Source organism: Petaurus breviceps, unplaced genomic scaffold (assembly GCF_028583685.1).
Source record: "Petaurus breviceps papuanus isolate PSGF00001 unplaced genomic scaffold, PetGlider_PUasm1.0 90760, whole genome shotgun sequence".
NCBI classification, from domain to species: domain Eukaryota; kingdom Metazoa; phylum Chordata; class Mammalia; order Diprotodontia; family Petauridae; genus Petaurus; species Petaurus breviceps.
Genome location: NW_027187338.1, coordinates 10,410,827 through 10,437,971, shown reverse-complemented (window position 1 = coordinate 10,437,971; position 27,145 = coordinate 10,410,827). Strand labels below are relative to the sequence as shown.

The following is a 27,145-nucleotide window of genomic DNA, read 5'->3' as shown; positions in this document are numbered from 1 at the left end:
AATTTAAATATAACACTCTAGACAATTCCAGCGGTGTTTGCTTTTACTATCTGGAGAAAATGAGAGTTGGAAAGACTGAGAAGTTTTTTTTTTTTTAATCCAGAAGGGGAGAAGCAGACAGCACAAGATTCTGGTCTTGGGGGCCCCTAGAGCTCCCTTGTTCCAAAGTCTTTCCTAGAACTCTAGTCATCAGAGGCATGGGACACGGGTACCAGACCTGAGTCAGTGGAAAAATTGCTGGTAGTAGCTCTTGGTGACATCAATCACCCTGGGAGCTCCCCAGAGAATGCTTAGAATGGCTAAGTCATTCATAGTTGATTATTGTACAATATTGCCGTTCATGTATACAATGTTTCCCACTTCTTTTCATTTACCTCTCTTTGTCACTGAGGACTTCTATGAAAGTCCCTCCCCTCCTCAGCACTCTATCAGCTGTGAGGGTGATAAGTTTCCCAGCACAGATAATTGGGTAGAAAAAGGAAAGGAATGAGAGCGGCAGAAATGTTTCTCTAGGCTGGAGTGGCTAATAGTCATATGGAAGGAGGACAGTGTGTCTGATTACTCTCACTTAAAAACTCACATGTATTAATGAACATCATAGTAACCTATATGTTGCTTATCTCAATCACCGGATCCAGGGACAGAAAAATTAAAAGAGCAAATTAATCTGAGGGATGGGAGTAGTAATTGCAGCAATTACTGTTATGAGTATTATTTATTCTTCCTTTAGACACTGACCTCAGGAAACCACACACTTCACATAGGCAAACCTGCTTTCCTGTGGAAAAAATGAAAAGCTAAAAAATCATTAGTCACTGTAGGTGGTGCTGGAATGAAATCAGGGGGCAAGGGACTGGGGCAGGGAGATAGAGGCTGAAGCATTGGGGTGGCAGGGGAGGGGCATGGGGGGTTGGGGGATTGAGCAACTAACTTTTTGCATGCCATCTACTGGCCAGGGTGGAGGATTGCAGTCTGCTGAAAAGTTGAGAGTGCTGTTCAATACCTACAGAGAGAGAGCAGTTTGAGTATATTTACAGGTACTGCTTTCTGAGGGCTGCTGGGGGGTGGGGGGCCTTCAGTGGATAGAGTGCTGGACCTGGAGTCAGGAGTTCAAATTTGACGTCAGATACTCACTAGCTCAGTGACCCTGGGTGAATCACTTAACCCTCTTTGCCTCAGTTTCCTCATCTGTAAAGGGGGCTACAGAAGGAAATGACAAACCACTCCAGTAACTTTGCAAAGATAACTCCAAATGGGTCACAAAGAGTCAGACATGACTGAAAATGACCAGACAACAACAATCGCACTCTGAGTTCCTGTAAATCCCTTCAATAAGTTTTAACCTATGTGTCAACTGCCACCTTATATGTGTAAAAGAGGCAGCATGAATTGAGCCAACAAACAAAAGTGAACAATTTAATACGTATTTATTATGTTCTATGGAAGGCAATAGGTGAGGCCCTGTCATCATAGGGGAAAAGTTAAAACTGCTTTTTACTAAACTATCAGAGATTATTTTTTTATGTTGTGATTAATGAGCAGACCGGCCTCTTAGTATGACTTAGGAAGCAGCAAAAGTTCTCAGCATGTCCCATTCCTCTTTCCTTCACTGGCTTGTCAGGCTGCTTGCAACCTCCATGGTGAACATCTCTTCCTGGACTTAAGGCACTGGGTTCAGAAGGTGTCTGTGAAAATAAATCTGTGTTACATGGGAGTAGAGAGACACTCACCAGCCACCCTTCAGATATTTGCACAAGATTTGGATTGTAAATTAATTTGCTGTTACCCAGTAAAGCATAAGACTCTAAAGGGCAGGGAAATGGAACTAGGATGAGTTTATGGGGAGAGTATGGGGATTAATTGGAGACAAGTGAGGGAAAGCTCTGGGAGTCAAGCCAAAGTAGTTTCTCATTCTGGCTGTCCAGAAATTTCTTCTGACCCCCAACCGTCACAGTGTGTATATGTGTAGAAGAAGACAGATTACTAGGTCAAACACTCTGCCTAGTGATTCAGAGGGAGGGGATATCTTTTGGTCAGAGCTCCAGGGATAGCCCCTTCTCATCTTCAGCGCAACTCAGTGGCATGAGAGAATTTGGCCAGGTTCTATTTTCCCTCTTGAGAGGACTCAAGGCCCAGGGAAGGGGTAGCTGGAAGCCCGTCTGTTCAGATCCCCATTGCCAGACCTGCACTCCTACTCACTGTAACTCAGAAGGAATGGTGAAAGTCATCTCAGGCTTCAAATTGAAGCTGGAATTTACAGTGTGGGTGTAAGCCTCCATGTCTTCAAAGACCAGCCAGTCACCTACATGAAGCTCAGGCAGCAAGATGTCTGTTGGACCCAGAGAGTCAAAGGAATCACATGTGGGACCCCATAGTGTGGAAGGGTAAAGAAGTGTCTTGCCATTGAACTTCTGTACCAGATGGGAAACAGGATGAGAATTCAGCCAAATAAAATGACTTTTGTTTCAAACCACCTCTGTCTCCTACCCCCTACCATTCTGTTTGCCTTAGATCATGCTGATCTCTATTTCTAAAATATCTTCCCTCTTCTTCTTTCTCCGATGAATTCCTTTTTACTCTCCCTGTTGGATTCTCACTTTAAAACTCTACTCAAAGACCACCCCCAGCAGGTTTTTTCCTGCCTCAAGCACTTACTACTTCTATAACCCTGGACAAGACAATTAGTCTTTGTCAGCCTGTTTGTAAAACATGTCCTTCAATAAATCTCACTATTAATATGTCACTTCTGAGAATAGACTTTTTTTCTTCTAGTATCTCAACTATCTTACTAGAAAACCACTCATTTAGAGGGCAGTCATTGCTAAATGTGGGGAGAAGAAAAGCAGGTGAATTTGATTAAGTCCCTTTTTTCAAGCATTTCTGTGGTGTCTCCTCAGCAACCCTAATTTGCTGTGTCTGAGCTGGGTTGGCAGCAAGGATGTAGAGGCATCAGTGATGTTCTGGTCACCTTGGAAGACTTTAGGTAGTTATTACTCCCTTCCCCATGCCCAAGATAGGAGTAGAGAAATTCAGGGGTGAGTTGTGAGTAGAAGCTGGGAGAGGATGGTGAAGATGCTATCTAAGGGCCCACACTGACCTGAAAACCTTAGGGAACTTGCTTTTTAATGACAATTCTTTAGGAAATACAGCTCCATCCAGCTGACTTGTCTTCCAGGGAGTTCCATACAGCTTTGCCCAGCCCTACCTCCAGAGCTGTCAAAATCAGCTCTTTCCCCCTTGCCCCTCTTGCCTTCAGCACTTGAGGTATCTTTGTTTCTTTCTCCCTCCGAAGAAGAGCAAAAGAGATGTAAAAACCATTGTTGACATAGTATGTCAGTCTCTGGCCACCTCCAGGGAAAAGAAAACAGTTCATTCAGGAGGGTGTTTGGGTCTAGTGATGATGGAATCCTAATAAAGTTGTCTCCAGATTCAATATAGCCACTGGCCCTAGCTAGCCACTGCCCTCAGATCCAATTCACATATTTGAACAAGTGTCTTCTTGTATTTAACTACAATCACATCATCCATTTAGCCCAAGATAGGGCTACAATAGCTAACTATCCATCTAGACCAGACAGGACCACAATAGCTAGCCAATCAGAAAGCAGCACAACCAGGATGTTTGACCACAGAACCATAGAAGGCTCCCTCCCCTACTGCCTAAGACCTTCACAAACCCCTTTTGCCTTTTTCATGTTAATCACATTCTTATATTCGATGTAAATTTTCTATTGAGTAATCAGCCTCACATAGTCTATAAAATTGTCTATCTTGCCTTACTGAAGTTACTAGTTTCCCTAAGGACCTTAGCCACTCGGAGCATAAACCTCAAAACCACAATAAATCTCTTTAACTGGCTTAAAGTCAGCCTGAGTATTTGAAATTCTTTAAGACATTCCACAGCATTTCAACCTAATCTCTTCTGTGGGGCTTGTGCTTCCCTCTCATCATGATAACCCCAAGGATCTCTTCCCTTTTAGGCTTTTCCATTCTCTAGGTAGGCTGTGAGCTCTCCAACACTGGAGCTCTGCAAGCAGAGACTGGGGAAATGTTCATAAAACAAACTTACTGAGAGAGCCTTCCTTGTACAAAGGTTGGTGCTAGACACTGGGGAAAGAGAAAATTTGAATAAGACAATCCTTTCTGTGGTGTATAATCAGCATGGAAAGGTGGCTGGATTATGATGGTAAAGGGTTTTTAATACTACACAGAAGAATTCGCATTTTAAACTAAAGACAATGGAATATGATATTCCAGAGGTCAAAGGAGCTAGGACTAAAACCAAGAATTACCTACCCAGCAAGACTGAGTATAATGCTACAGGGAAAAATATGTTCATTCAATAGAGAACTTTCAAGCATTCTTGATGAAAAAACTTAGCTGAACAGAAAATTTGACCTCCAAATACAAGAAGCAAGAGAAGCATGATAAGGTAAACAGGAAAAAAGAAATCACAAGGAACTTAAACTAAAGACAATAGGGAGCCGCTGAAGATTCTTAAGCAAAGGAGTGACATATTCATCTCACAGATGATGTTTCAATCCTTCCTCCATGTCTTTGCATTAGTTGTCTCCCATGTCTACAATGAAATCACTATTACTCTCCTCACTTCTCCTTCTTAGATTCCCTAGCTTCCTTCAAAGCACAGCACAGCTACTTCCTACTACATGAGGTCTTCCATGATCCATGAAGTTGTTAGTATTCTCTCCCTCTTGCAATTATTTTATGTAACTTTATATATATTTTATATTTACTTATCTGTGTCAAGTCCCTTTCCCTCACCACCCCCAACCCCAGTAGAAGATCAGCTCCTTGAGTATAAGTATTGCTTTATTTTTGTCTTAATATCATATTAGGCACAATTTGTTTGGACAATAGAATATTTGGAAAAGAGTAATATGAGACCGAGCTGGAAAGGTAAGGTGGCATCTGCTTGAATGTCAGGCAGAGGACTGTGAACTTCACTTGGAAGACAGTAGGGAACCACTAAAAATTCTTGACCAGAGCAGCGGCATGGTGAGATCTGTGCTTAATAAAGCTGATCCTGGCAGCCTGCAAAGGACAGTTCAGAGGGAGCAGCAGTACAGTTGAGTGGGAGGAAAGTTGGTTATGGAGTCAGAAGAATTAGGCTCCAGTCATCCCTCTATCTGTATAACCTTGGGCAGAATCTCCCTGGGCCTCAGCTTCCTCATTTGTAAAATGAAGGGGTTGAGCTAGATAACCTGTGAGGTCCCTTCCAGCTCTATCTGTGAGCCAATGTGCTCAAATGGAAAAGAGTGAAGGGGGCAGACTCTTTAGATGGCTACTGCAGTGGTTGGGCAGATGGTATAAGAGCATATCAAGATGGTGGTCACAGGAAATAAATGGAGTATTCAGAGATGAATTTGACAGGATTTAATAACCAACTGGATATGAGAGAGGAAGGAGAGGATCAGGGACAATCCTAAAGCAGTGATCCTGAGATATCATTTGAATGATGGTACTAGACAGAAATAAGATCTTGAGAAGGAAAAGAAGGTGTTGCATTCAAATAGGGGTTAGACCAGTTTCCTCTAAGATTAATTGTCTGATGCTATGACTACAGCATCAGTTTATCCCTTGGCCACACTATGGACCAAGTCTAATATTTGGAATATTACAACAAGCTGGTTGAGGAAGTTATCCCAGTTCAACATGACTGTGCAATAGTCTGGAACACCTTGTTCCACCACTCTCTTCTTGCAAATGATGTTGAGGGGACCAGTGCACACTCTAGTGCTATAGAAGAGGCCAGGTTCAGCTATGATCTCTAGTCCACTGCCTTCTGGGAAATACTGGTCCAAGGCTCTGCTGATCACAGCTGCCATCTATAAGAAAGAGAATGGTCTCCATCAGTACAGACCACCCTAGCTGGTCTCCAAGCCTCTACTCCCTTCCATCCAAGAGAGTTATCATGGCCCACTTAGGCAATGACCCTCACCATATACCTGTTTATGTCTCATGCCTAGCGCTCACTTATTCCATGGGGATGTTACTAAGGGTTCCAAACTGTAGTATGCCACCCACTTATTTCATATCTCTCAGGATTGGTCATTTTTCTCTTAGATATTAAGAGTGGTCTATGTAGATCAGCCCTAGGGCCCAGCATACTTCAGTTTACCACCAGGCACCCCAGCAATGCGTGGGCACACACCAAGTCTTTACCTGCCTCCAAGACTTTGTTTATGCTATGTCCTTCCTCTATCCTTCTCCCCTAAATACATGGAAAGTTTTTTCTCATTCTGTCTTCAAGGCAAAGCTTACATAGCATTCTACAAGGCAACCTTCCTGAGGTCAGAACAATACAGTCCAGCTTTTGGATTTTCTCTCTCTGGGAAGCTGGTTACTCTACAAAGCATAGGAACTTCTCAAGGTTCAGGCCTGGGTCTGCTACTTCTCTGAGGTCAGTGATTGGCTCTATTCTTTCTTTCTCTGTCTCTCCAGTACAGTGTAAATTTCTGAATAGAAGAGGTAGGATCTTCTTTTCAGGTATCTCTCCCAGGTTAAGGTCTGGGTCTATTCTTCATCTTCCTTCTCCAGGCTCTGAACTTCCTGAGGTCAGGGAGAAGGTCTCTTATTCTTTTTTCTTGCTTCCCTCTCGCTCCCAGCTCAGGGCTGAGTACATATTACCTGGGGTCATTGTGCAGGTGGTAGAGAGACTGTTCAATGAATTGACATTTTTGTGAGCAACCTCTTCAGAGATATTCCATTTGGGACATCATGCTATAGTCCATTCATTATAGACCAAAAAACCTTCTCTGATGCCATAAATTGTAAAGACTATCTTGAATTGTGAAAGACCCTGAGAGTGGAGCCAACTGGTGGCAGGTTGGAGCTGACTGGGAGGTTTTCAAGTATGGGACCAAGGGTGAACTATACATTTGTTGCCCAAGGACCAGCCTGGCTACACTCAGAGAAGTTCATTGTCAGTACCTTTTGTATTCAAGAATTTTGATTGTTGAAAGGGAGAGAAAGTGAGTACTATGAGTTAAAGGCAAATTACCCTCAGAACTCCCTCAGATACAGTGATTACAGGAGATATCTAAGGACAGAAAATAACACTCCTGCCTCTTCAAAGAAAGTGGGGGAGAAGGGGAGCTATGGGTGCAGAATGAAGCATGTGTTCTTAATCAATGACCAATGTTTTACATGAGGCCTCTAGGTGGGGGATATGGCACTGAAAAAATAGAGATGGATTTTTTGAGAGGGATTTTTTTTAAAAGATCATCAATGAAACTTTTTTTTTAAACAAAGTGCTGGAATTAGACCTGGGAACATGCCTCTCCCACCCCCATTAGTAGAGCCCACTCTCTTGCCCTAAACTGACTTTTCCTGCCTTCTCCCTCCAGCCTTGGACGTTGGCTGCTCACCTCTTCAAATGTAGACATAAAGCTCTTCTTCCCTGGGAAACCCCCTCCAATATCCAGAAGGCTCATTGGATGTCCGACCTGGAGGCCCAGGTCAAGCACATGCCGGGCATCTGCAATGGCCTGGTGGAAGCTCTGAGGTGTCTGACAGCCAGAACCCACGTGGAAACTGAGTGGAGCCAAGCATAATGTTAGCACTGAGGAAACGCCCAGGTGCACACATGAAGAAACACAGGTAAGTGTATTCTTGTTCACACATAAGCATAGATAGGTTCCCACACAGACACAAATACATACATATGCAGACACACACAGGAATAAGCAGATACTTTAAAAATGTTTTTCTGTTTGCAAAATGCGTCATACTTTGCAAATTCTTACAAAACCTTAGTTGACAGAGTAGAAATGTGAGAACCAGAAAAAAGAAAGGAGTTGCCCAAGGTCAAGGTCAATGACCCAGTAAATGAATAGTTGAATCCAGGTCTTCTGGATCCTAGTCTAGGCTTCTTCCCTTTCCAGCAGCCAGGGAGAAGGAGTCCCTAAAGGCAGACTCATCAGATTCCAATGACAGTCACTCCCAATTCCTTGGCAATGCTCAGCAGATAGCCACAGTGGTCCAGAGGAACCCCAAACATGGCACTCGGGGGAAAGAGGCTCTTACTATCTTGGGTCCTGCCAAGGAATAACAGCCCACATTTCTCTCATGCCTAAGGCTTACTAAGGTAAATTGTTCAAATATCTTCATCCCCTTTTCCCAGTGCCCCATAATGGGGAGGCAACTTATCCAAAGCCATATAACTAATGTTAGAATTTGAACTCAGCTCTGAGTCCAGGGTTAGTATTCTTTCTAATGCCTCACACTACTTCTACAGAATGGGGAGCCATTGGCCCAGGGAGGCCTGTGACTCCTGAGTTCTCCTAGATACCTCTATTCCTCACCCCACCCCCTCCATCTTCACTTTTCCTCATTTCCCAAACACCCCTGAGTCGACCTGTCTGCTCATTCTGCCTAGACTTTATACCCACCTTCTAGGAACTACTGTCTCCTTCCTCTAGTACTGAGGAAGTACCACCTCCTACCCCAGGGTCTAGGTCATTGTTTTACCTTCCCATCTACATCCTGCCTGGATTTTCTGCCTCATTTCTTTAAGACCTTTGCCTGTGACTTCCCCTCATACTTCTCTGTACATAGACAGGAGGAGATAGATACCTCCTTGTATCATCTATTATTGATTAGGACTCTGCAGTCTGACCATGTCACCTATAGCAGACTTCTGCCTGTTACCTATGTCTAGTCCTCTCTGATGCTATAGCCTTATGGAAGTCCTGGGAGATCCACCTGTCACCTGCCCCTGGATCTCCTTGATGTCTACTGCTCAGGCACCTTTTTACCTATCTATCTATACTTTTTATAGACAGTGTATATGCTACTTTATAGATAGAATGTATACTATTGATCTATCCTTTTAAGCTATCTATAATCTTTCAATCTTATTCATTCATCTGCTCCTTTATTATTACCGACAGTAACAATAATAATAGCTATCATTTATACATAAAGCTTTAAGGTTTGCAAAGCACTTTTCATGTGCTCTATCATTTGATTCTCACAACAATGCCCATAAGGTAAAGGCTATTACTATCCTCATGTCACAAATGAAGAAGCTGAAACCAATGAGGAAACATTCCGCCTTGCTATGTCTCCTATTTTTCAGGTCTATCCAGACTCTGGGTTCAGACTATCTCTGTCCATCTCATGACACCATTGACCAGAACCTGATGCTAGCAGTGGTGTCTAGCAGTTTTCTCTGCCACCCTTACCTGGCATTTGGGTGAAACTTGGCAACCTTGGCAAGTTCCTCCTCACAGTCAAAAGTCATCAACTGGAGCCCATGACTGGCAGCATATTGGAAGTGAGAGATCTGCTTACAAGTATTGGCATAGATGATGTGGGTCGGGGCAACTCCCATCTTCAGAACCTGCTCCAGCTCCTCCTAATGGCAAGACAGCAGAAATTAACCCTCAAGGAGCTATATGCTTCTCACATCCTCAACCTGGGGAGCTTATTAGAACTCAATAGAGCACTCCCATCCCTAACTCAAGCTCCCAAGGGCTCTGGAAAACCCAGGGAAAAAGAACTGGGTATAGCCATGAGCTTCTGGACATTTAGGACCTACTCCACTTCCCATTCCTTCTCACTCCATTTGGAAACACTTGTCCCTTAGAAGAAATTTCAAAGTCTTACTAGATGGGGATAGATGGATTTAATACTCCCTGGATGAGAACTCCCAAGGAGTTCTTGGGGGTGGGGGAGGAAGAAAGGAGAAGTGTCCAAAATGTTCTCAATGCCTCTTTGTCCAAACACACATACAAATATATGCTCCTTTCACTGGCAGCCTCCTGTTCATATTTTTCATCTCCCCTTCCCTATACTCCTGGACAGACTGTACTGGAGATGTTACCAATGGGAAAAGGAAAGGAAAGATGTGATCCTCCTTGATCTGTAAGCATGTTGCCCATGTTCTGATTTCCTTCCAACCCCTTGGACCTACAGCCTGAGTTCTTTTACAATTCTCCTTTGGCCCCAGTTCTATTCAATCCAGAGTTACTCAGTCTTTCAAAGAACCTTTTCCTTCTGGCCCTCATGAATCTCCTGGCTTCCCATCATGACCCCCCACCTCCAGACCTGTGTGGATATGAGGCCTCCTTGGAACTCACCCAACTTGCACAGTCAAACTAGTGCCCAGGTTGGCCAGCACCTGCAACACACTGGGGTTATTGTTGCACTTGAGGGCAAAGAAGGGAGTAACACGAGGCCTGCAGGAATATCTGGTGCTGCTCAGCCAGATCCCCCAGGTCACCCACCATGAAGGCATCTCTTCATCCTGTGGGTGAAAGGGCAGGGTAAGGTCATCTCTGGTGGGTTAAGGAAGAACTTTCTTGACCCTGGTTATCCTGTCATCTTCTGCCTTCTGCTTACTCCAAATCTCAACTAATTCAAGCTGTCCCTTGGAGTTGTGGGGAAGGAACCCCTGGCAATCAAACATGGTATTGTTGACAGAAACCTGGCTTGGGAATCAGGAGGCCTCAGTTCAAATTGAGTTTCTGACACTTTCTAACTACATCACCTTCATTAAGTCACTTAATTTTTCAGAGTCTTAGTTTCCTTGTCTTGCAAATTGAATATAGTACCCCTTGTACTACCAAGGTGGAAGACTTTAGACTTGTGCCTATTAAATTTTATCCTATTTGATTCATCCAAAAAAATCTTAGTGTATAATTATCTTTTTGAATCCTGAATCTGTGGCTTTAGCCATCCCTGTTAGCTATCTGCCATCTGCAAATCTGTTATGCCTGCATCCAATCATTGAGAAAAATATTCTACAACAGAGGGCCAAATCCATATATCTAGACCACTGAACTGAAGACTTCCCAAGTAAATACCCTTTCACTCTGTTAGTGACTGTTCTTTGGGTCCAGCATTCAACCATTTTTTTTTTTTAAAGCAATCGGGGTTAAGTAACTTGCTTAAGGTTACACAGCCAGTTATTTCTGGGTGTGGTGCTAAGTATCTGAGCCCAGATTTGATCCCCAGGTCATCCCGACACTGGAGCTGGTGCTCTTTACTTGCTGAGCCACCTGGCTGCCCCTCATTCAACCATTTTTTAATCCATCTAATTGCACATCTATTTTTTTCACAAATTTTTTTTCCACAAAAAACAGCATGAGATTTTTGTCAAATGCTTCACTAAAATCTAGGTAAGGTATATCTTCATAATTTCCCTGATTTACTAATCTACTAGCTATCAAAGAAGGAAATGAAGTCAGTATGGCAAACCCAAGACCATTCTCCTCCAGAGAGAGTATGGAAGTAGAATGAATGGATTAGCTCTGACTTCAAACCTTCATATATTATCATCATTCCATCCACCTGAAGCAGAAGTCCTATCAATCTTTCAATTCTTCAATCCCTCTTTTTCTTCCAGTGTATCTTGGAAAACATCCCCAAATAATTTTGTCATTCTTTCCTCACCAGTCTCAGCTCATTCTGAGTTTTATCAGAATTCCTGACATGTTCTTACAGGACCAAGTCTTACCTTTGTACCTGCTATTACTTGCCCTTTCTTCCAGTTAGTTGGTGCAGAGAATAGACCTCTGGACCTGGACCTGAATTCAAATTCCGTCTCAGATACTTGCTAGTCGTATAACCCTAAGTGAGTTACTTTAGTCTCTGTCTACCTCAATTTCCTCATCTTGTAAAAGAGGGTTAAAGATAGCACTTACCTAGTAGGTAAAACACACAACCTAATACCTGAGAATCACATGAGATAGTGTTTGTGAAGTTCTTTGTGAATATTAAAGTGTTACATAAGGGTTGTTGTTATTGTTATCTTGGGCTTATATTTAAAAGTCTATTTTAGTTGCTGAGTTACCTGAGAATCTACATTGTTCTCCCCACATACTGTACCTTGACTCTGGTGGGTCAAAAGGTTCTCTTCAATCCTGGAGAGCCTAGGGGCCTCCTTTAGCCCGAGGAGTTCAGCCCCTGGGAATTTTAGTGTGTTCCCCTTAGCCTCTGAGGACTTTGAATTCTCTAATCAGCTTTTGAGAACCCTTGGGACTTCATCTTCTTAAGAGCTCTAGCATTATCCCATCTCAGATCTTCCTATACCCACACAAGCCTCATTATCCAATGTTGCCCTCACATTCCTCTGGGGCAGCACTGATTCCTTTGGACTAGGAGATGGGTAAACTGCTGGGGAAGGAGGAACATGGACAAATCTGGGGACTTATTGTTCTTGACTACACATGTTGGTAATGGGAGTTTTGTTTTTCTTGCTTTCTCAGTGTGGGGGATAGGGGAGATGGGAGGGAGAGAAGCTGGATTTTCATCTAAAAATTTAAAAAATAGAATTCCTTAGCTGGAAGGGACCTTAAAACAGAACGCTGGAGTTGGGAAAGACAAACAATGTTAGAGGCGAAAGAACCCTTAGAAGATAGAATATAAGAAGCCAAGGGATTTTAGAACATAGAATGTTTGGGCTTGGTGGGACACTAGAAAGTAGAATAATATAAAGGGTCTTAATGGGGGGGGAAGCCCTTAGAACATAGATTGTCAAAGCTGGAAGGTAACTTTCAACATAGAATATTAGAGGTGGGAGGGATCTTAAAACTCAAAGCTATTAGAACTAAGAAGGATGTTAGAACACAGAATGCCAGTTGGAGGATTCACAGAATTTCATCAACCCCCTGACTTCCTCTAATAAATACTGATAGATCGATTTCATAAATATCACTCATATTGTAACAATAACTGGGATATGTTTCAAAAGATCTGTTATTTGGACCTCAGTCTTTTTTCTTCCCACAGAAACAATGTTATTAATGGTGGTTAGATTCCTAGGTCAGTAGACTAAAAGCCATTTAATCCCCAAAGTGAATACTTCAGGTAATCTGTGATTTAGCCACTGTAGGTGCTCCTTTCACTCATGTAATTTCCAACCTCCCCTCACCTTTCTAGCCCATGATTATTACTTATCTGAACACAAAACCTCTGTATGTGGTCTATCCAATGTGCTTACAGACTTCCTCTGCTTCTTTCCATATTTAATCAATCCCATGGCTCTCGATACTTAGCAGTTATTCCTTGCTATCATTAAATATTCCTCTCCTATTCCTATCACCTATGTCTTTTCTGGGGCAGCTAGGTGAGTTTTTGTTTTTGATTAAAGGAGTCATCCCTTGACTGACTACTTAAAGAGGCCTATTCACTGAATGGGTGCTGCCTCACTCAAAGTGAGAATTTGAAAAGACCTTAGCTTCAAAGGGTCAAGTTCTCCCACTGTACCCTGGGCCATCTCCAGTCATCATAATGAATATCTGGCCACTGGGCCCAGATGGGTCTGGAGGAGAACCTTGCACAACCCTCCCTCACTTATATCAAAGTCAACAGAAAGTCATGTCATCATCTCTCTGATATCATGGTCCTCTTCAAGAACAAAGGACAAACCACACAAACCTCAGAGTGGAGAAGTCATTTGTCCAAGGTTACATAGAGAGTTATTGGGAGAGTTGGGATGAGCCCAGGCAGTCAGGCTCTCATCTTCATTCTCAACTGTCATGTGGCCATTATGTTCGATGCTTCCAGAACTAAGTCCCTCCTTGCCTGACTTCCCAACAGCCTTAGAACCAGTGCATTGACTTCTCTTACCAATTCTGATAGTTCCTGGATTTTTTCCTGGACAAGTTTCCAAGCAGAGGCTCCTGCCTCTAGGCAGATCACCTGTTCTTGTAGTCCCCCAGAACTTCAATCCCCTTAGGACTTTGAATGTTGGGTTCTGGTCCCTCAGAGAGAATTTGAACACAGGTTCTGGAAAGAAATGGACATAAAATGTCTGCCCTCTGACTCATCCTAACAACCCATCCCAATCCCTCCCCCCATCATCTGGTACCAGACTTTACCTCCCTCCTGGATAATCTTCTCCAATAGATTACAAGATTTAAAGATGAGAAAAATGTCAGAGATCATCTAATCTGATTTCTCATTTTGCCAATGAGGAATCAAGACATAGAGAGCTGAAGATTTTGGGTTTTTCTAGATTTGCCCTATGGAGCTATCCCTGTCAGTGGGAGTAGCCCTTCAACATTCAAAAGCCCTTTCATATACATGAAAATAAAATAGGAAGATCCCATAACTCCAGCTTCTGAGTCATCAGAAGTTTCCCTTTGGCCCTGGGGAGTCAAGAGGCTCCTTTCAATCCTGGAGAACCTGGGGGCCCCTTTTAGCTTCTGGGAGTTCAGGGATCACTATCCCTCAGGGATTAGGAATATACTCTCCTCCAGCCCTGAGGACTTTGAATTATCAACCATTAACCCTTGAGAACCTTTTTGTCTTCATCTTCTAAGAGCACTAGGGTTGCCCCATCAACCTCTGGGAGCTACAAGATCACCCCATACCCATATAAGCATTGTTATCCAATGCTGCCCTCACCTCTTGGCCAACACTCCTCTATGACAGCACTAATCCCTGTGGACTAGGAAGTAAAGAAACTGCTGCTTCAGGTGGAAGCAAACCTTTTGGGAAGGAAAGAATAGAAGCCAGGCAAGGCAAGCTAGTGCTTCCAGGCAGTGAATGAGTCATGAGAAGAAGCTAGGTATATAAGGGATCATGTTTCAAATTTGCCCTGCCCACCTTGAGTCTATCAGTAGTCCCTATCTTACCCTCTTGTCTTTGCTCTCAATACCCCTGTCCTCCACCAGCAGCAATCACACACCTTCCTAGATTGCCCAAAGGAGAGTTACCATGAAAAGGTCTATTTTGTTCCAGGCCAGGGTGAGGCCAGAGTGGTGACAACTTCACTAACTTTTCTGAACACAAGTAAGTCACAGAAAAATGACAGGCAATGACAAGGCAGACTTCAGGAAGGAACTCAGAGCTCATCTCAAGTAATTCAAGGTTCAGAGAGATTGAGAAACTTGTCCAAGGGCACATAGCAAATTGGTAACTGGAACTTCACCAATGAAATAGGGTGTGGTTTTTACCATTAGATGGGAGATGAACCACTTTCAAAGTTTAATGAATGACTTAAGAGCCTGAGATCATGAATTTAGAATGGGAAATAACATTTTATATCATCTAGCACAATTTTATATCTGGGGAAACTGAGGCCCTGAGAAGTTAATTAACTTGCCCAAGATCACACAGGTAATAAGGGATGAAGTAAGATTTCAAGTGCAGGTCCTTTGCCTCCAAATCCAGTGCTCTTTTTAGATATACATATGTATATGCACATAAGTGTGTCTAGATTCATATGGAGAGAAAGAGAATATATATATATATATATCTGTCTGTGTTTTCCAAATGCAAGATCACCAGTTTTCCATCTATGGGAGACCTGGCTCTCCCTCTCCCCTTAAAGTCTCAATCAGCACAGTACCCATCTTTTCTTTCTCTGTGCCTCTTCTATTGGATGAACTAATGTTTCCAATAGCTGTGTGATTTAAGGAGCCTTCTCACAATTGGAACTGGGATAGCCTCAGCTTTCTTTCTCACCTGCCCTCCCTCACCAGATGTTCAAAATCTCTAATTAGGGAATACCTCTGTAAATAAAGCAAGCTTTAATTTTTTTTAAGCAATTGGGGTTAAGTAACTTGCTCAAGGTTACATGGCCAGTTATGTCTAGGTGGGTGCTAAGTATCTGAGCCCAGATTTGATCCCCAGGTCATCCCGACACTGGAGCCAGTGCTCTTACTCGCTGAGCCACCTGGCCACCCCTAAGCAATTGGGGTTAAGTAACTTGCTCAAGCTTACATGGCCAGGTTTTTCTGGGTGGGTGCTAAGTGTCTGAGCCTGGATTCGATCCCCAGGTCATCCCAACACTGGAGCTGGTGCTCTTACTCACTGTGCTACCTGGCTGCCCTGCAAGCTTTAATTTTAAGTACCTACTATGTGCCAGACACTGTCTTTGGAATCATAGGTTCAAATACAAACCAGACAGTTCCTGCCTCCAAGGAATTTGTAGAAGAATGAAAGGGTGGGATGAGTTTGCACCATCTCACACCAATTTATTTAGCTTTTTTTTCCCTATGCCCATTGAAATCAATCTTCTATTGTGTGGTACAAATTTGCCAATCTGGACTTTTCTAGCCCTGTCTAAGTCTGCAGAGGACTAACCAAGGCAGGAATTCTAGGCCAAACAACCCCCAATTCTAGGCCAAAAGGAGTCTTCCATTACTCAGAATAGCCTAAGCTGTCCCTGAGCTCCTAGAATAACACAATGTCAAACCCCAAGAGCATAGCATCAGGACCAGCCCAGACCTTCTCACCAGAGGTGCAGAAAGTCACCCCAACATCAAGTCTGAAGTCAGAAAGAAGTCATAAGAATGAGCAAACAATAAAAGAATTCTACCATAAAAAGTTATTGTGGTAACAGGGCCACAAGACTTAAACCCAGAAAAGAGAATGACTCCAAAGCATCTGTAAGCAAAGCTTCAAAAAAATGCAGCTGAGGCACAAATCCAACTAGAATTCCTGGAAGAGATAATGCAAGAATTAAAGAGAGAGTTTAAATGTCTTTAAAATGAAATCAAGGTGCTAGAGTGCAAAAATGAATGCTATGAAGGAAAGAATTTGAAAAGGAATCAACATCTTAGCACAAGAGGTACAAAGCTTTGCCCAAGCAACAGAATACCTAAAAATTAAAATGGACCCAATTAAGCCAATGATTCCATGAGACAGTAAGCAATACTACAACAAAGTCAAAAGATGGAAAAATAGAAGACCATAGGTATCTTGTAGCAAAAATAACTAACTTGGAAAACAAATTGAAGAGAAAAAATTAAGAATCATTGGATTGGAGTACCTGAAAGTCATGACCAAAAAGGAGCTAAAATGTCCTATTTCCATATATCTTAAAAGAAAACTGCCCATATGTTTTAGAACCAGGGGGTAAAGTGGAAATAGACTCTACCAGTTCCCTCCTGAAAGAAATACAAAAAGAAAACTCTCAGCAATATGATAGCCAAAGTCCAGAGCTCCCAGGTAAATAATAATATTACAAGCAGCCAGAAAGAGAAAAATCCAAGTACTAAGGAGTCCCAGTCAAGATCACTAATGATTTAGCAAGCATCATTATAAAGAAACAGAGAGCTTGGAATATGATATTTTAGATAGACTTGCAGCCAAGCATAACTTACTCAGGAAATTGAATACAATTCTACAAGGGAAAAATAGATGTTTATTGAAATACAGGACTTCCAAGTACTCCTGATGAAAAAAATTAGACCTGGGGAGAAACTTTGAATTTAAAACAGAGGAGTTAAAAGAAACATAAAAAACTAAACATTAATAAACAATCATAAGGAACTAAACAGAGCTAAATTGCATTCAAATATGGGGAGATGAGACATGTGTCCCATCTGAACCTTATAATCTTCAAGCATCATAGAGGGAGTCTAATCAAACAAGGTCTGGGAGGGTTTCTCTTATGTTCTGATGATGTTAAGAGAAGAATTGAAAAAGAGAAGAGGAATATATTGAGGGGGAAAGAGAAAGGAAGGTTAGGGGAAACTATCTCACCTAATCAGAGCATGCAAGTAGCCACGTATAAAAATGACAAGGAAGGTTTGGGGAATTGGGCAACTGAAACCTAGCCCTCACTCTTATCTGAACTGATCAAAGGAAAGAACACACACACACATACATACACATATGCACACACACACAGGTAGGTACAAAAATACATTTCACTCAAGAGGAAAACAGGAGGGAAAGAGGAGAAGTGAGAAGGATGAATGGGGAGGGGGGAGGGAATGTCTTAAGCAATATAAATTCCAAGGATGTACAAAAATATTTATAATTCTTCTTGAAATGATAAAGAACTGAAATCTGAGTGGGTGTCCATCAATTTAGGAATGGCTGAACAAGTTATGGCATATGAATGTGATGTAATACTATTATGTTGTAAGAAATGACGAAGTCGATGGTTTCAGATAAACCTGGGAAGATATGAACTGATATAGGGTGACCTGAAAAGAACCAAGAGGACAGTGTGTACAGTAACAACAATATGATAAATAATTTTTAAGCAAAACTTTTAGGAATTCTGATCAAAGTAATGAGTTGAAGAAACATGCTACCCATCACCTGACAAAGAAGTGAAAGATTCAGAGCAAAGAATGAGATACCCTTTTTTAAGGACATGGCCGATCTAAAGCTTATTTTGTTTTGACTATACATATTTGTAACAGTTTTTGTTCTTTCATTCTCATTGTGTGGGAGGGTTGGGATGGGAGAGACAGAAGGAGTTTTGTGGATTGGACAAATATTATTTTTAACAAGATTTATGGAAATTCAAGAACACAATGGTCTGAAGTCACTGGTGTGAAGTCAAGAAGGCCTGAATTTACATCTAGCCTCAGACACTTAATTAGATCTATGAACCTGGTTAAATCACATAACTTCTTTCTACTTCAGTTTCTTTATCTCTAAAATGGAGATAATAATAGCACCTACCTACCTACCAGAGTTTTTGTGAGAATAAAATGAAAAATGTTTGCAAAGTCTTAGGTAAATACTAGTTATTAAGAGCCATTCCCCAGCTGATAAATAGTCAAAGCATATGAACAGGCAGTTTTCAGAGGAAAAAAAATCTAAACTATCAAGAATCAACTAGTTAGTCAATAAGCATTTATGAAGAGGCTACTAAGTGCCAGACACTGTGCTAAGCTCTGGGAATACAAAAAGAGGCAAAAGGCAGTCCCTGCCTTCAAGGAATTCACAATCTAATGAGGTAGACAACAAACTAACAAATATGTGCAAATAAGCTATCTGTATGATAAATAGAAGATAATTAACAAAGAGAAGGCATGAGAATTAAGAATGGTTGAGAAAGGCTTCTTGGAGAAGGTGAGATTTGAGTTGGGATTTGAGGGAAACCAGGAGGCAGAGATAAGGAGGAAGATCATTCAAGACTTGGGGGGAAAAGCCATAGAAAATGCCTGGAGCTAAGAGATGGACTTTCTTGTTTGTCAAACAGCAAGGACATCAATGTCACTGAATTGAGGAGTAGTTATGTGAAAAAAAATCTAAATCCCTAATAATTAGCAAAATGCATATTTAAGCAACTGTGAGATTCTACCTCACCTCCCATATAGACCAAGTTAACAAAAGAGGAAAATGACAAGTGGTGGATGGTTTTGGTGAAAGCAGACACACTAATGCACTGTTTATGGAGTTGTAAGCTGAGAAATATAATGGATTCTGTTGAGATTTTCAGTAGGGATTTTCAATGATTCCATATGGAAACAAGAAATATTAAGGGACAGCTAGGTAGTACAGTACAGAGAGCCCTGAGACTAGAGTCAGGAAGATTTATCTTCCTGAATTCAAATCTGGCCTCAGACACTCTCAATAAAGTCATGCTGTTTGCCTCAGTTTCCTAATCTGTAGAAATGAACTGGAGAAGGGAATGGCTAACAAATCCAGTATCTTTGCCAAGAAAACCCCAAATGGGGTCATGAAGAGTGAGACATAACTGAAATGACTGTATTAAAAGACTGGCCCTCCTTGAAGTGTGAGTCAGATATCAAATGGGCATTCATTTGCACACTTGCAAGGGGATAACCTTAGGGAACTAAAAAATCTGAATGGTCATTTCCTTAAGCTCCTGGGTTCAGATCAAATACTATTTGGAAGCTTCTGAGGTCAAGTAGATTATAGGCTGTGTAAGTGCTATTTTATTATGCACTATTTTCTTGTAATTGTGTAGTGTTTATTTTCTTACCTATTCTATGCCAAGAGAAAAAATACTATATGCAGTTAAGCATGTTTGCTGGCTTCTGTGGAGAGTCAATTTCCATTATGCCAAGACCACTTGAATAGTGTTCACTGACATTTAATAAATTCAAGAAGGAGGCAAGTTTTGACCAGTAGAATGATGACTCAAGAGCTACTCTGATTGAGTAAATCTACGAATCCATACACTCTCTGATAAAAATGTTGGAATGTATTACTGAAGTCTAGGCTACTAATTAACTGAGAACCATAGAAAGTTCGACATTTATACCCAGTGGGGTAGATTATATATACACAAGCTATATATATAATAATATATATATGTATATATATATAAAATCTACTCCACTGGGTATAAGTCCATCACCAAGTATCTACTCACCTGATTCTGTAACCTTGAGGGTTACCACACTCACCCCAGTAGATGCAAGTATACATGCACTTATGGTCATATGCACATATACATATAAGCATAAATGTATACATACATATAGATTGTGTTTATATATGTACTGGGGTGAATATTACCCCTCAAGTGTACAGGACCAGGTGAGTAAACTCTTGATGATTCACTTAACAGTAAATTATTACAGACAAGATACATTCATGGGCAGTCAAGGTTGGGCTCATAGGAGTTCAAAACCAGACTTTTCAGAGACAGGAGAATAAAAGGGAATACTGGGGAATTCATTGCACAAAGCTAAACTGGCCTGGATAGGCTAAGATTATTCTTACCAAGTCATCCAGAGTTGAATGTGGCTTCTTGGGCATGCTAGATATGCAAAGTGTGGACATTTGACACTGATTCTCAGAGCCATGAGGGATCTCAAGAGACCATTGAAAGTTTAACCTTCTCTTAAGGGGAAACCTCTTTACAACATCACTGCTAAGTGGTCATCTGTCATTTACTTAAGATCTCCAGTCATGGGGGAACCTATGGTTTCTTATAATAGCCCATCATGTTTTTGACTAGCTCAAATGGTTAGAAAGTTGTCTCTATAACAAGCTGAAATCATCTTCTCTGCAAATTCTATCCATTACTCCTAATTCTATCTTACTGGGTCATTCCAGTATTGGAAATACTTAAAGATAGTTATTTTATATCACTAACACCCTCCCTAAAGTCTCTTTTCCAGGCTAAATATACCCAGTTTCTTTACCTGGACCATCTACAATTCCTATACCCTTTCATGGATCTTTTCCCATTTAAAAATGTCTATCCTAAAATGTGGTGCAAAAAATGGAACAGGAGTGACAGGATAATGGACTGAGCCTGGTCACAGAGAGATCATTTACCAAGAATCAGTCATCACAGAGAGCTTGTTGAGGAATGTGAAAAGCTGTGGCTAATCCATGAGTCAACTTGCTTAGTGATCAGCTAGGATCAGACTGGGTGAACCATGAGAGTTCTTGCACCTCTGTATTTCTTGGGGAATATTATCAGCATTCTCCCCTACCCCTACTTAGATTAGCCACAGGAGTACACGGAGAAATCTTCAGCATGGAATAGGGGGAAAGAAGGAAAACAAAAGGTAGAGATGTCCATTTCAACTAGACAATTTTTTGCTATGTGGAAACTGAGGAGCACATTTGTTTTCATGTTCATTTCATTTTTCTCAGATTAGATTGCTGTAACCTATATATTGCCTTCCTGAATTCTTTGGGGTTACAAGGGGAAGAGAAATTGAGAGAGAAAATTATGAAAAGAAAAATGGGGACTGAGCCAAGAAGATAGAAGCAATGATTGTTTTAAGTATTAAATTAATCACCTCCTAGATATTAAATTTGGGAAGCAGTGAAGTGCAGTTGAGGGAAATCCACTTTTGGAAGAAAGAAAGGAAAATTGGTTGTCATAAAGGTTGTCATATTATTATTGAACAATTCAAGTTTTAGCGCCCTCTTTTGGCTACAGGATGTATTGCAGCCTCCCAAAAGGTTGAAAGATCTTTCATCATCAAGGAGGAAAAAACTCAGGCACAGCGCCACCTTGTGAATAACTCCCATATCATACTCTGTTGTGCCATATTCTTACCTCTGCATTTTTGTTCATATAAAATTTTCTGCCTGTATGTTGAAGGGAGGCAGCACCGAGCAAAATGTTACCCTTCCGATATAGCAACCTCACTGAAATTCATCTAGTCTGTCAAGATAATTTTGGATCCTGTTATCTAGTGATTTAGTTGTCCTCAACTGTGTCATCTGCCACTTTGGCATGTATGCCTTGTATTGTTGGTATGTTTGCCATATATTTAGCATGTGTGTTGTATATTTATACCTATCTCCAAATGTAGTGTTCCCTCTGGGTGACCTTCTAAATTTGTACTCGTAGACTCCTGTTCTTTGGTGGATGAGGGCTACTTCACTGATACTCATTCCCAAAAGGAGATTTCACAAGTATACTATCTTCTTCTTTTTAAAAAAAATTAGTTTTTTTAGTTTACATCATTCATTTCCACGAGATTTTGAATTACAAATTTTCTCCCTATTTTTCCCCTACCCACCACTCCAAACAGCAATACCACTGAATATCCCCTCCCCCAATCTGCTCTCTCCCATATCTTCCCCTATTCCCCTTCCAACTTTCCAGTAGGGCACAGTGGATCTCTATGCCCCAGTGTCTGTATATCTCATTTCCCAGTTACATGTAAAATAATAATGATAATAATATGTATACATATTTTTAAACATTTGATTTCAAAACTTTGGATTCCATATTCTTTCCCTTCCTCTCTCATCACCCACCCTCACTGGGAAGATAAGCAATTCAGTATAGGTTGTACATGTGTAGCTATGCAAAACATTTCCATAGTGGATACATTGTGAAAGACTGACTATATTTCCTCCATCCTATCCCACCTCTCACTCATTCTATTCTCTACTTTGATCCCATCCCTTTTCAGAAGTGGGTGCTTCCAACTTCCCTCCCCCCTCTGCCTGCCCTTCCTTTCATCATCCCCCCTCTCATCCCATTCCCCCCTACTGTCCTGTACGGTGAGATACCCTATTTAGTGTGTATGTCATTCCATCCCTAAGCCAAATTCAATGAGAATAATGTTGTCTCATTCCCTTTTGCCTTCCTGTTCTTTCCCTCCATTGTAACAGTTTTCCTTTGCCTCTTCTATATGAGATAATTTAATCCATTCTGTCTCTCCCCATCTCCTCTCATTATTCCTCTCTCACCTCATAATTTCACCTTTTAAGTACCATCTCTTCCTATTAAATTGGTCCTGTGCCCTCTGTCTATGTATGCCTGTACACATATATACACACTCACATATGTATTCATATGCCCATATATCCTCCTATATAGACACATATACATATGCATGTATATACATATATATACACACACACACATTTCTATTCCCTTCAACTATTCTCATACTGAGAAAAGTTTCATCAGTTACAATTATTGTTTTTCCATATGGGGATGTAAATAGTTCAATTTTGATAAGTTCCTTATGATTTCTTTTCCTTGTTTACCTTCTCATGCATCTCTTGCTGCTTGTATCTGAATGTCAAATTTTCTATTCAACTCTGTTTTTTTCATCAAGAATGCTTGAAAGTCCTGTATTCCATTGAATGACTATAGTTTCCCCTGAAACATGATACTCATTTTTTCTGGGTAGGTGATTCTTGGTTTTAATCCCAGCTCCTTTGACCTCTGGAATATCATATTCCAAGCCTTTCAATCCCTCAATGTAGAAGCTGCCAGATCCTGTGTTATCCTGATTGTGTTTCCACAATATTCAAATTGTTTCTTCCTTGCTGCTTGTAATATTTTCTCCTTGATCTAGGAACTCTGGAACCTGGCTATAATATTCCTAAGAGTTTTCTTTTTGTGATGTTTTTTAGGAGGTGATTGGTGGATTCTTTCAACTTCTATTTTGCCCTCTGGTTCTAAAACATCAGGGCAATTTTCCTTGAGAATTTCTTGAAGGATGATTTCTAGGTTCTTTTTTTGATCATGGCTTTCAGGTAGTCCAACAATTTTTAAATTATCTCTCCTGGATCTATTTTCTAGGTCAGTGGTTTTTCCAATGAGATATTTTACATTGTCTTCTATTTTTTCATTCTTTTGGATTTAACAGTATCTTGATTTCTCATAAAGTCACTAGCTTCCATTTGCTCCAATCTAATTCTGAAGGAATGATTCTCTTCAGTGAGCTTTTGAGATTCTTTTTCCATCTGGTAAATTTGGCTTTTAAAGGCATTCTTCTCCTCATTGGCTTTTTGAACCTCTTTTGTCATTTGAGTTAGTCTATTTTTTAAGGTGTTATTTTCTTCAGTCATGTTGTTGACTCTCTTTTCACGATTTTCTTGCATCATTCTCATTTCTCTTCCCAATTTTTCCTCCACTTCTCTTACTTGATTTTCAAATTCTTTCTTGAGCTCCTGCATGGCCTGTAAGCAGTTTTTATTTTTCTTGGAAGCTTTTGATGCGGGAGTGCTGACTTTGTTGTCTTCCTCCTGTTCCATGCTTTCATCCTTCTTGTCCCCAAAAAAGGAATCTAAGTTTCAATTGTTGTGCTTTCTTTGTTTTTTCTCTTTGCTCATGTTGCCAATCAATTACTTGACTTTTGAGCTCTTTGCCACAGTAGAACTCTGCTTCCAGAGAGGAGAGCTTTGTCCCAAATCGCTGTGGTTTTCACAGCTGCTGGAGCTATTAGTTGGATGCCCTTTCTGAAACCCCCACAAGTTCTGGCTGCAGCTAGTCAGGGCCACCCTGGGGCTAAAACCAAGGCTCACTTGGGGCTGGGCTCAGCTCCCAGTGTGCTTCAATGAACTCTTCCAGTCCACCTGCTGGGCTGCCTTCAGCAGTAGGTTTGTTTCTCTCTGTCTATCACTTTGTGGGTTCTGTAGCTCTAAAATTTGTTTAGAGTCATTTTTTATAGGTATTTGAGGTGGTTATTGGGGGAGCTTGTGGAGTTTTCCTGTGTCTATGCTGCCATCTTGGCTCTGGCTCTCTCCCAAAATTTTCTTGAAAGTATGAAGTGAACTGTGAACATTCTTTCTTGAGAACATTCTTCTCAACATATTCCCAAAAAGCTATTGCTCAGGGGGGACTTTCAAGTATTTCTACCAACTGATGAATGTAGATTGCATCATTTTATCTGAGGATGATTGGTGTTGTAGGCAGGCAACCATTCACAGTACCATTGCTGACCTGAAGCAGTAAATAGCTTCAAAAGAGACCGCTAAGTATCCTAACAAACAAAGCAATACTTTTCCCATAAAACTGTATTGTTTGAGAGAACTTTGTTCATATACAAATAACCAGAATGAGTTTATTTTCCCATAGGGGAATAGTACAGTAATAATTCCAACAGCAGTCTTACAAATACCAACACTGGTAAGGAGAACACACAAAATAACTCAGAATGACTTTAAACACTGAAACCTTAGTAGGAGTAATTATGTAATTAGGGCAAAGGAGAGTCTGACCACAGTTGTGAGGTCAGCAAACAATTGCTGCAGCCGAAGTGGAATGTACTTCTCTTTCCTTTGACAAAAAATCACTCTTTTGATGAAAACTGGATCTCTTTGTGAACTTGGTGGGTTTTTACCTATTATTCCCCCCAGCTAGATAATATTAAACTTTTCTAACCATTATCCATGCATTTCCCCTCCCAGCCCCACCACAATGTGGGTGGAGTCTCCCTCAGATCCCAGCCAACAAGTTGATTACAGACATGCATAAGCATACCTATTTCTTAAGCCAGGACTTGCTGGGATACGGCCACCTCCCCATTCTTGTTCCTTAAAGCAAAATGCTTCATTTGGAGGAAACCTTCTTGGATTCTCACTCTCCAGCAACAAGACTCTTAAAGGAAGTAACTGTCCTGGTTATTCATTGAAAGAACAATGTGAAATTTTGACTTCCTCATTTTCTCTGGACAACATGGGAAGACTTTAGTGTCTGATAAAAAATAAGATTATAAAATGACCGATTTTTCCCTTAATTTACCTCACCTTTCTCTAAATTGGTTGACAATTGTTTTTAAATATCACACTTTACTTTATGGTACAAACCAAAGACAACCTTAGAACTAGTAAAACTAAATTTAAAAAAAATCACTATATTCCCTAAGCAACACTGCAGATAGGGTTAAATTGAATAAGTATATTAGAGGGGGGAGGGGAATGAGACTCAAGTGTTGTTTACATTTAGATGAACAAGATACATATTATGAATATTTCCTGATGGAGACAACCATGGGTTGATGTGGATCCAAATACTCAGGGCTGTATGAACAACTGAGTGAGGCCCAACTGCTCAGCAAAGCCTATGGAATCCTCCCTGTGTCTGGGACACTCTGTAGCAATAGCCTGGAGTTCTCTGAGCTGCCAGGGTTGAAACCACAGGTCCTGGTCAAGCCACTCTCCTCAGGGATTTTTCCTGAAGGAAAGACAAGTGGCAGGCACACCCACCTACAGGCTATTTCAATAGAACAGTTATAAGATGATGAGGGCCTACACCAGTGTGGTAGCAATGTCAGAGGAGATAATGGGGAGAATAAGAAGGATGTTTTGAAGGTGGAAGCAAAAAGACTTACCCACTGATTAGATATGGGGAAATGAGAGAATGAGGAGTCAAGGTTGATCCCAAGCTTTCAAACCTGGGGCTGAGGAAGCTGGTTGCACCCTTGACAGTGGAAGGAAGGAAGAAAGGAAGGAAGGAAGGAAGAAAGGAAGGAAGCTAGCAAAGAAGGAAGGAAGGAAGGAAGGGAGGAAGGGAGGGAGGGAGGGAGGGAGGAAGGAAGGAAATCATTTGGCTTGCACTTTGAAAGGGAACATGGAAACTGAGTAGCTGGTGGAGTCTTTTTGTAAAGGTAGTTTTTTTTTTTAGGTAGTTGGGTAGTTTAGGGGTTTTTGAGGAGAAGGTTTTCAAATGATTTAATCCTTTCTTTCACTGATTCTTATTTAGACCTACACTCTCTTTTCCTTGCCTCTGAATACCATTTATCAAACTGTTCCACTCAAGAGGTTGAATTTGCTTATTCATCAGTGTCTTCCTTAAAGACTCTAATATGGTTTTATCAAAGCTACCCCAACAAGGTCAGCAAAGTTAAGGGTCATCACTAGTCAAATCAACCCAATCCTGGCAATATGAGGAACAATCAAGGCCAAATTTCTTATATATTTGAAAGTCACATATTCATTCTGGAGGTTTGTTAATAAGAACTGCTATCTTATCCTGTCAGGTGATCTTCAGAATTTTCCAAAGACAATTCAAATGGAAGCAATTCAGTTTCCTGGCACAGCACTGGTCTACCGGCTGAGTTTCAGAGGCATAAAACAATGAGGTCGGCACCCAGGCTCTGTAGGCCTTCAGTCTGGTAGGCAGCAGTCACTGAATAAATGATTATTTCCTTCCTTCCTTTCTTCCTTCTTTCCTTCCTTCCTTCCTTCTTTCCTTCCTTCCTTCCTTCCTTCCTTCCTTCCTTCCTTCCTTCCTTCCTTC

At 41.1% G+C, this 27,145-nt stretch overlaps 1 protein-coding gene across 1 annotated transcript in view; it reads right to left on the bottom strand.

The window, feature by feature from the left end:
• Positions 1-1,660: 1,660 nt before the first annotated feature.
• LOC138146173 (antizyme inhibitor 2-like) overlaps positions 1,661-27,145 on the bottom strand; it is a 38,610-nt gene continuing 13,125 nt past the window's right edge. Inside the window, 8 exon segments of the mRNA XM_069067875.1 lie at positions 1,661-1,685; positions 2,200-2,411; positions 3,251-3,348; positions 5,699-5,846; positions 7,389-7,555; positions 7,942-8,057; positions 9,156-9,167; positions 9,201-9,379. Coding sequence (XP_068923976.1) covers positions 1,661-1,685; positions 2,200-2,411; positions 3,251-3,348; positions 5,699-5,846; positions 7,389-7,555; positions 7,942-8,057; positions 9,156-9,167; positions 9,201-9,379 — 957 coding nt within the window.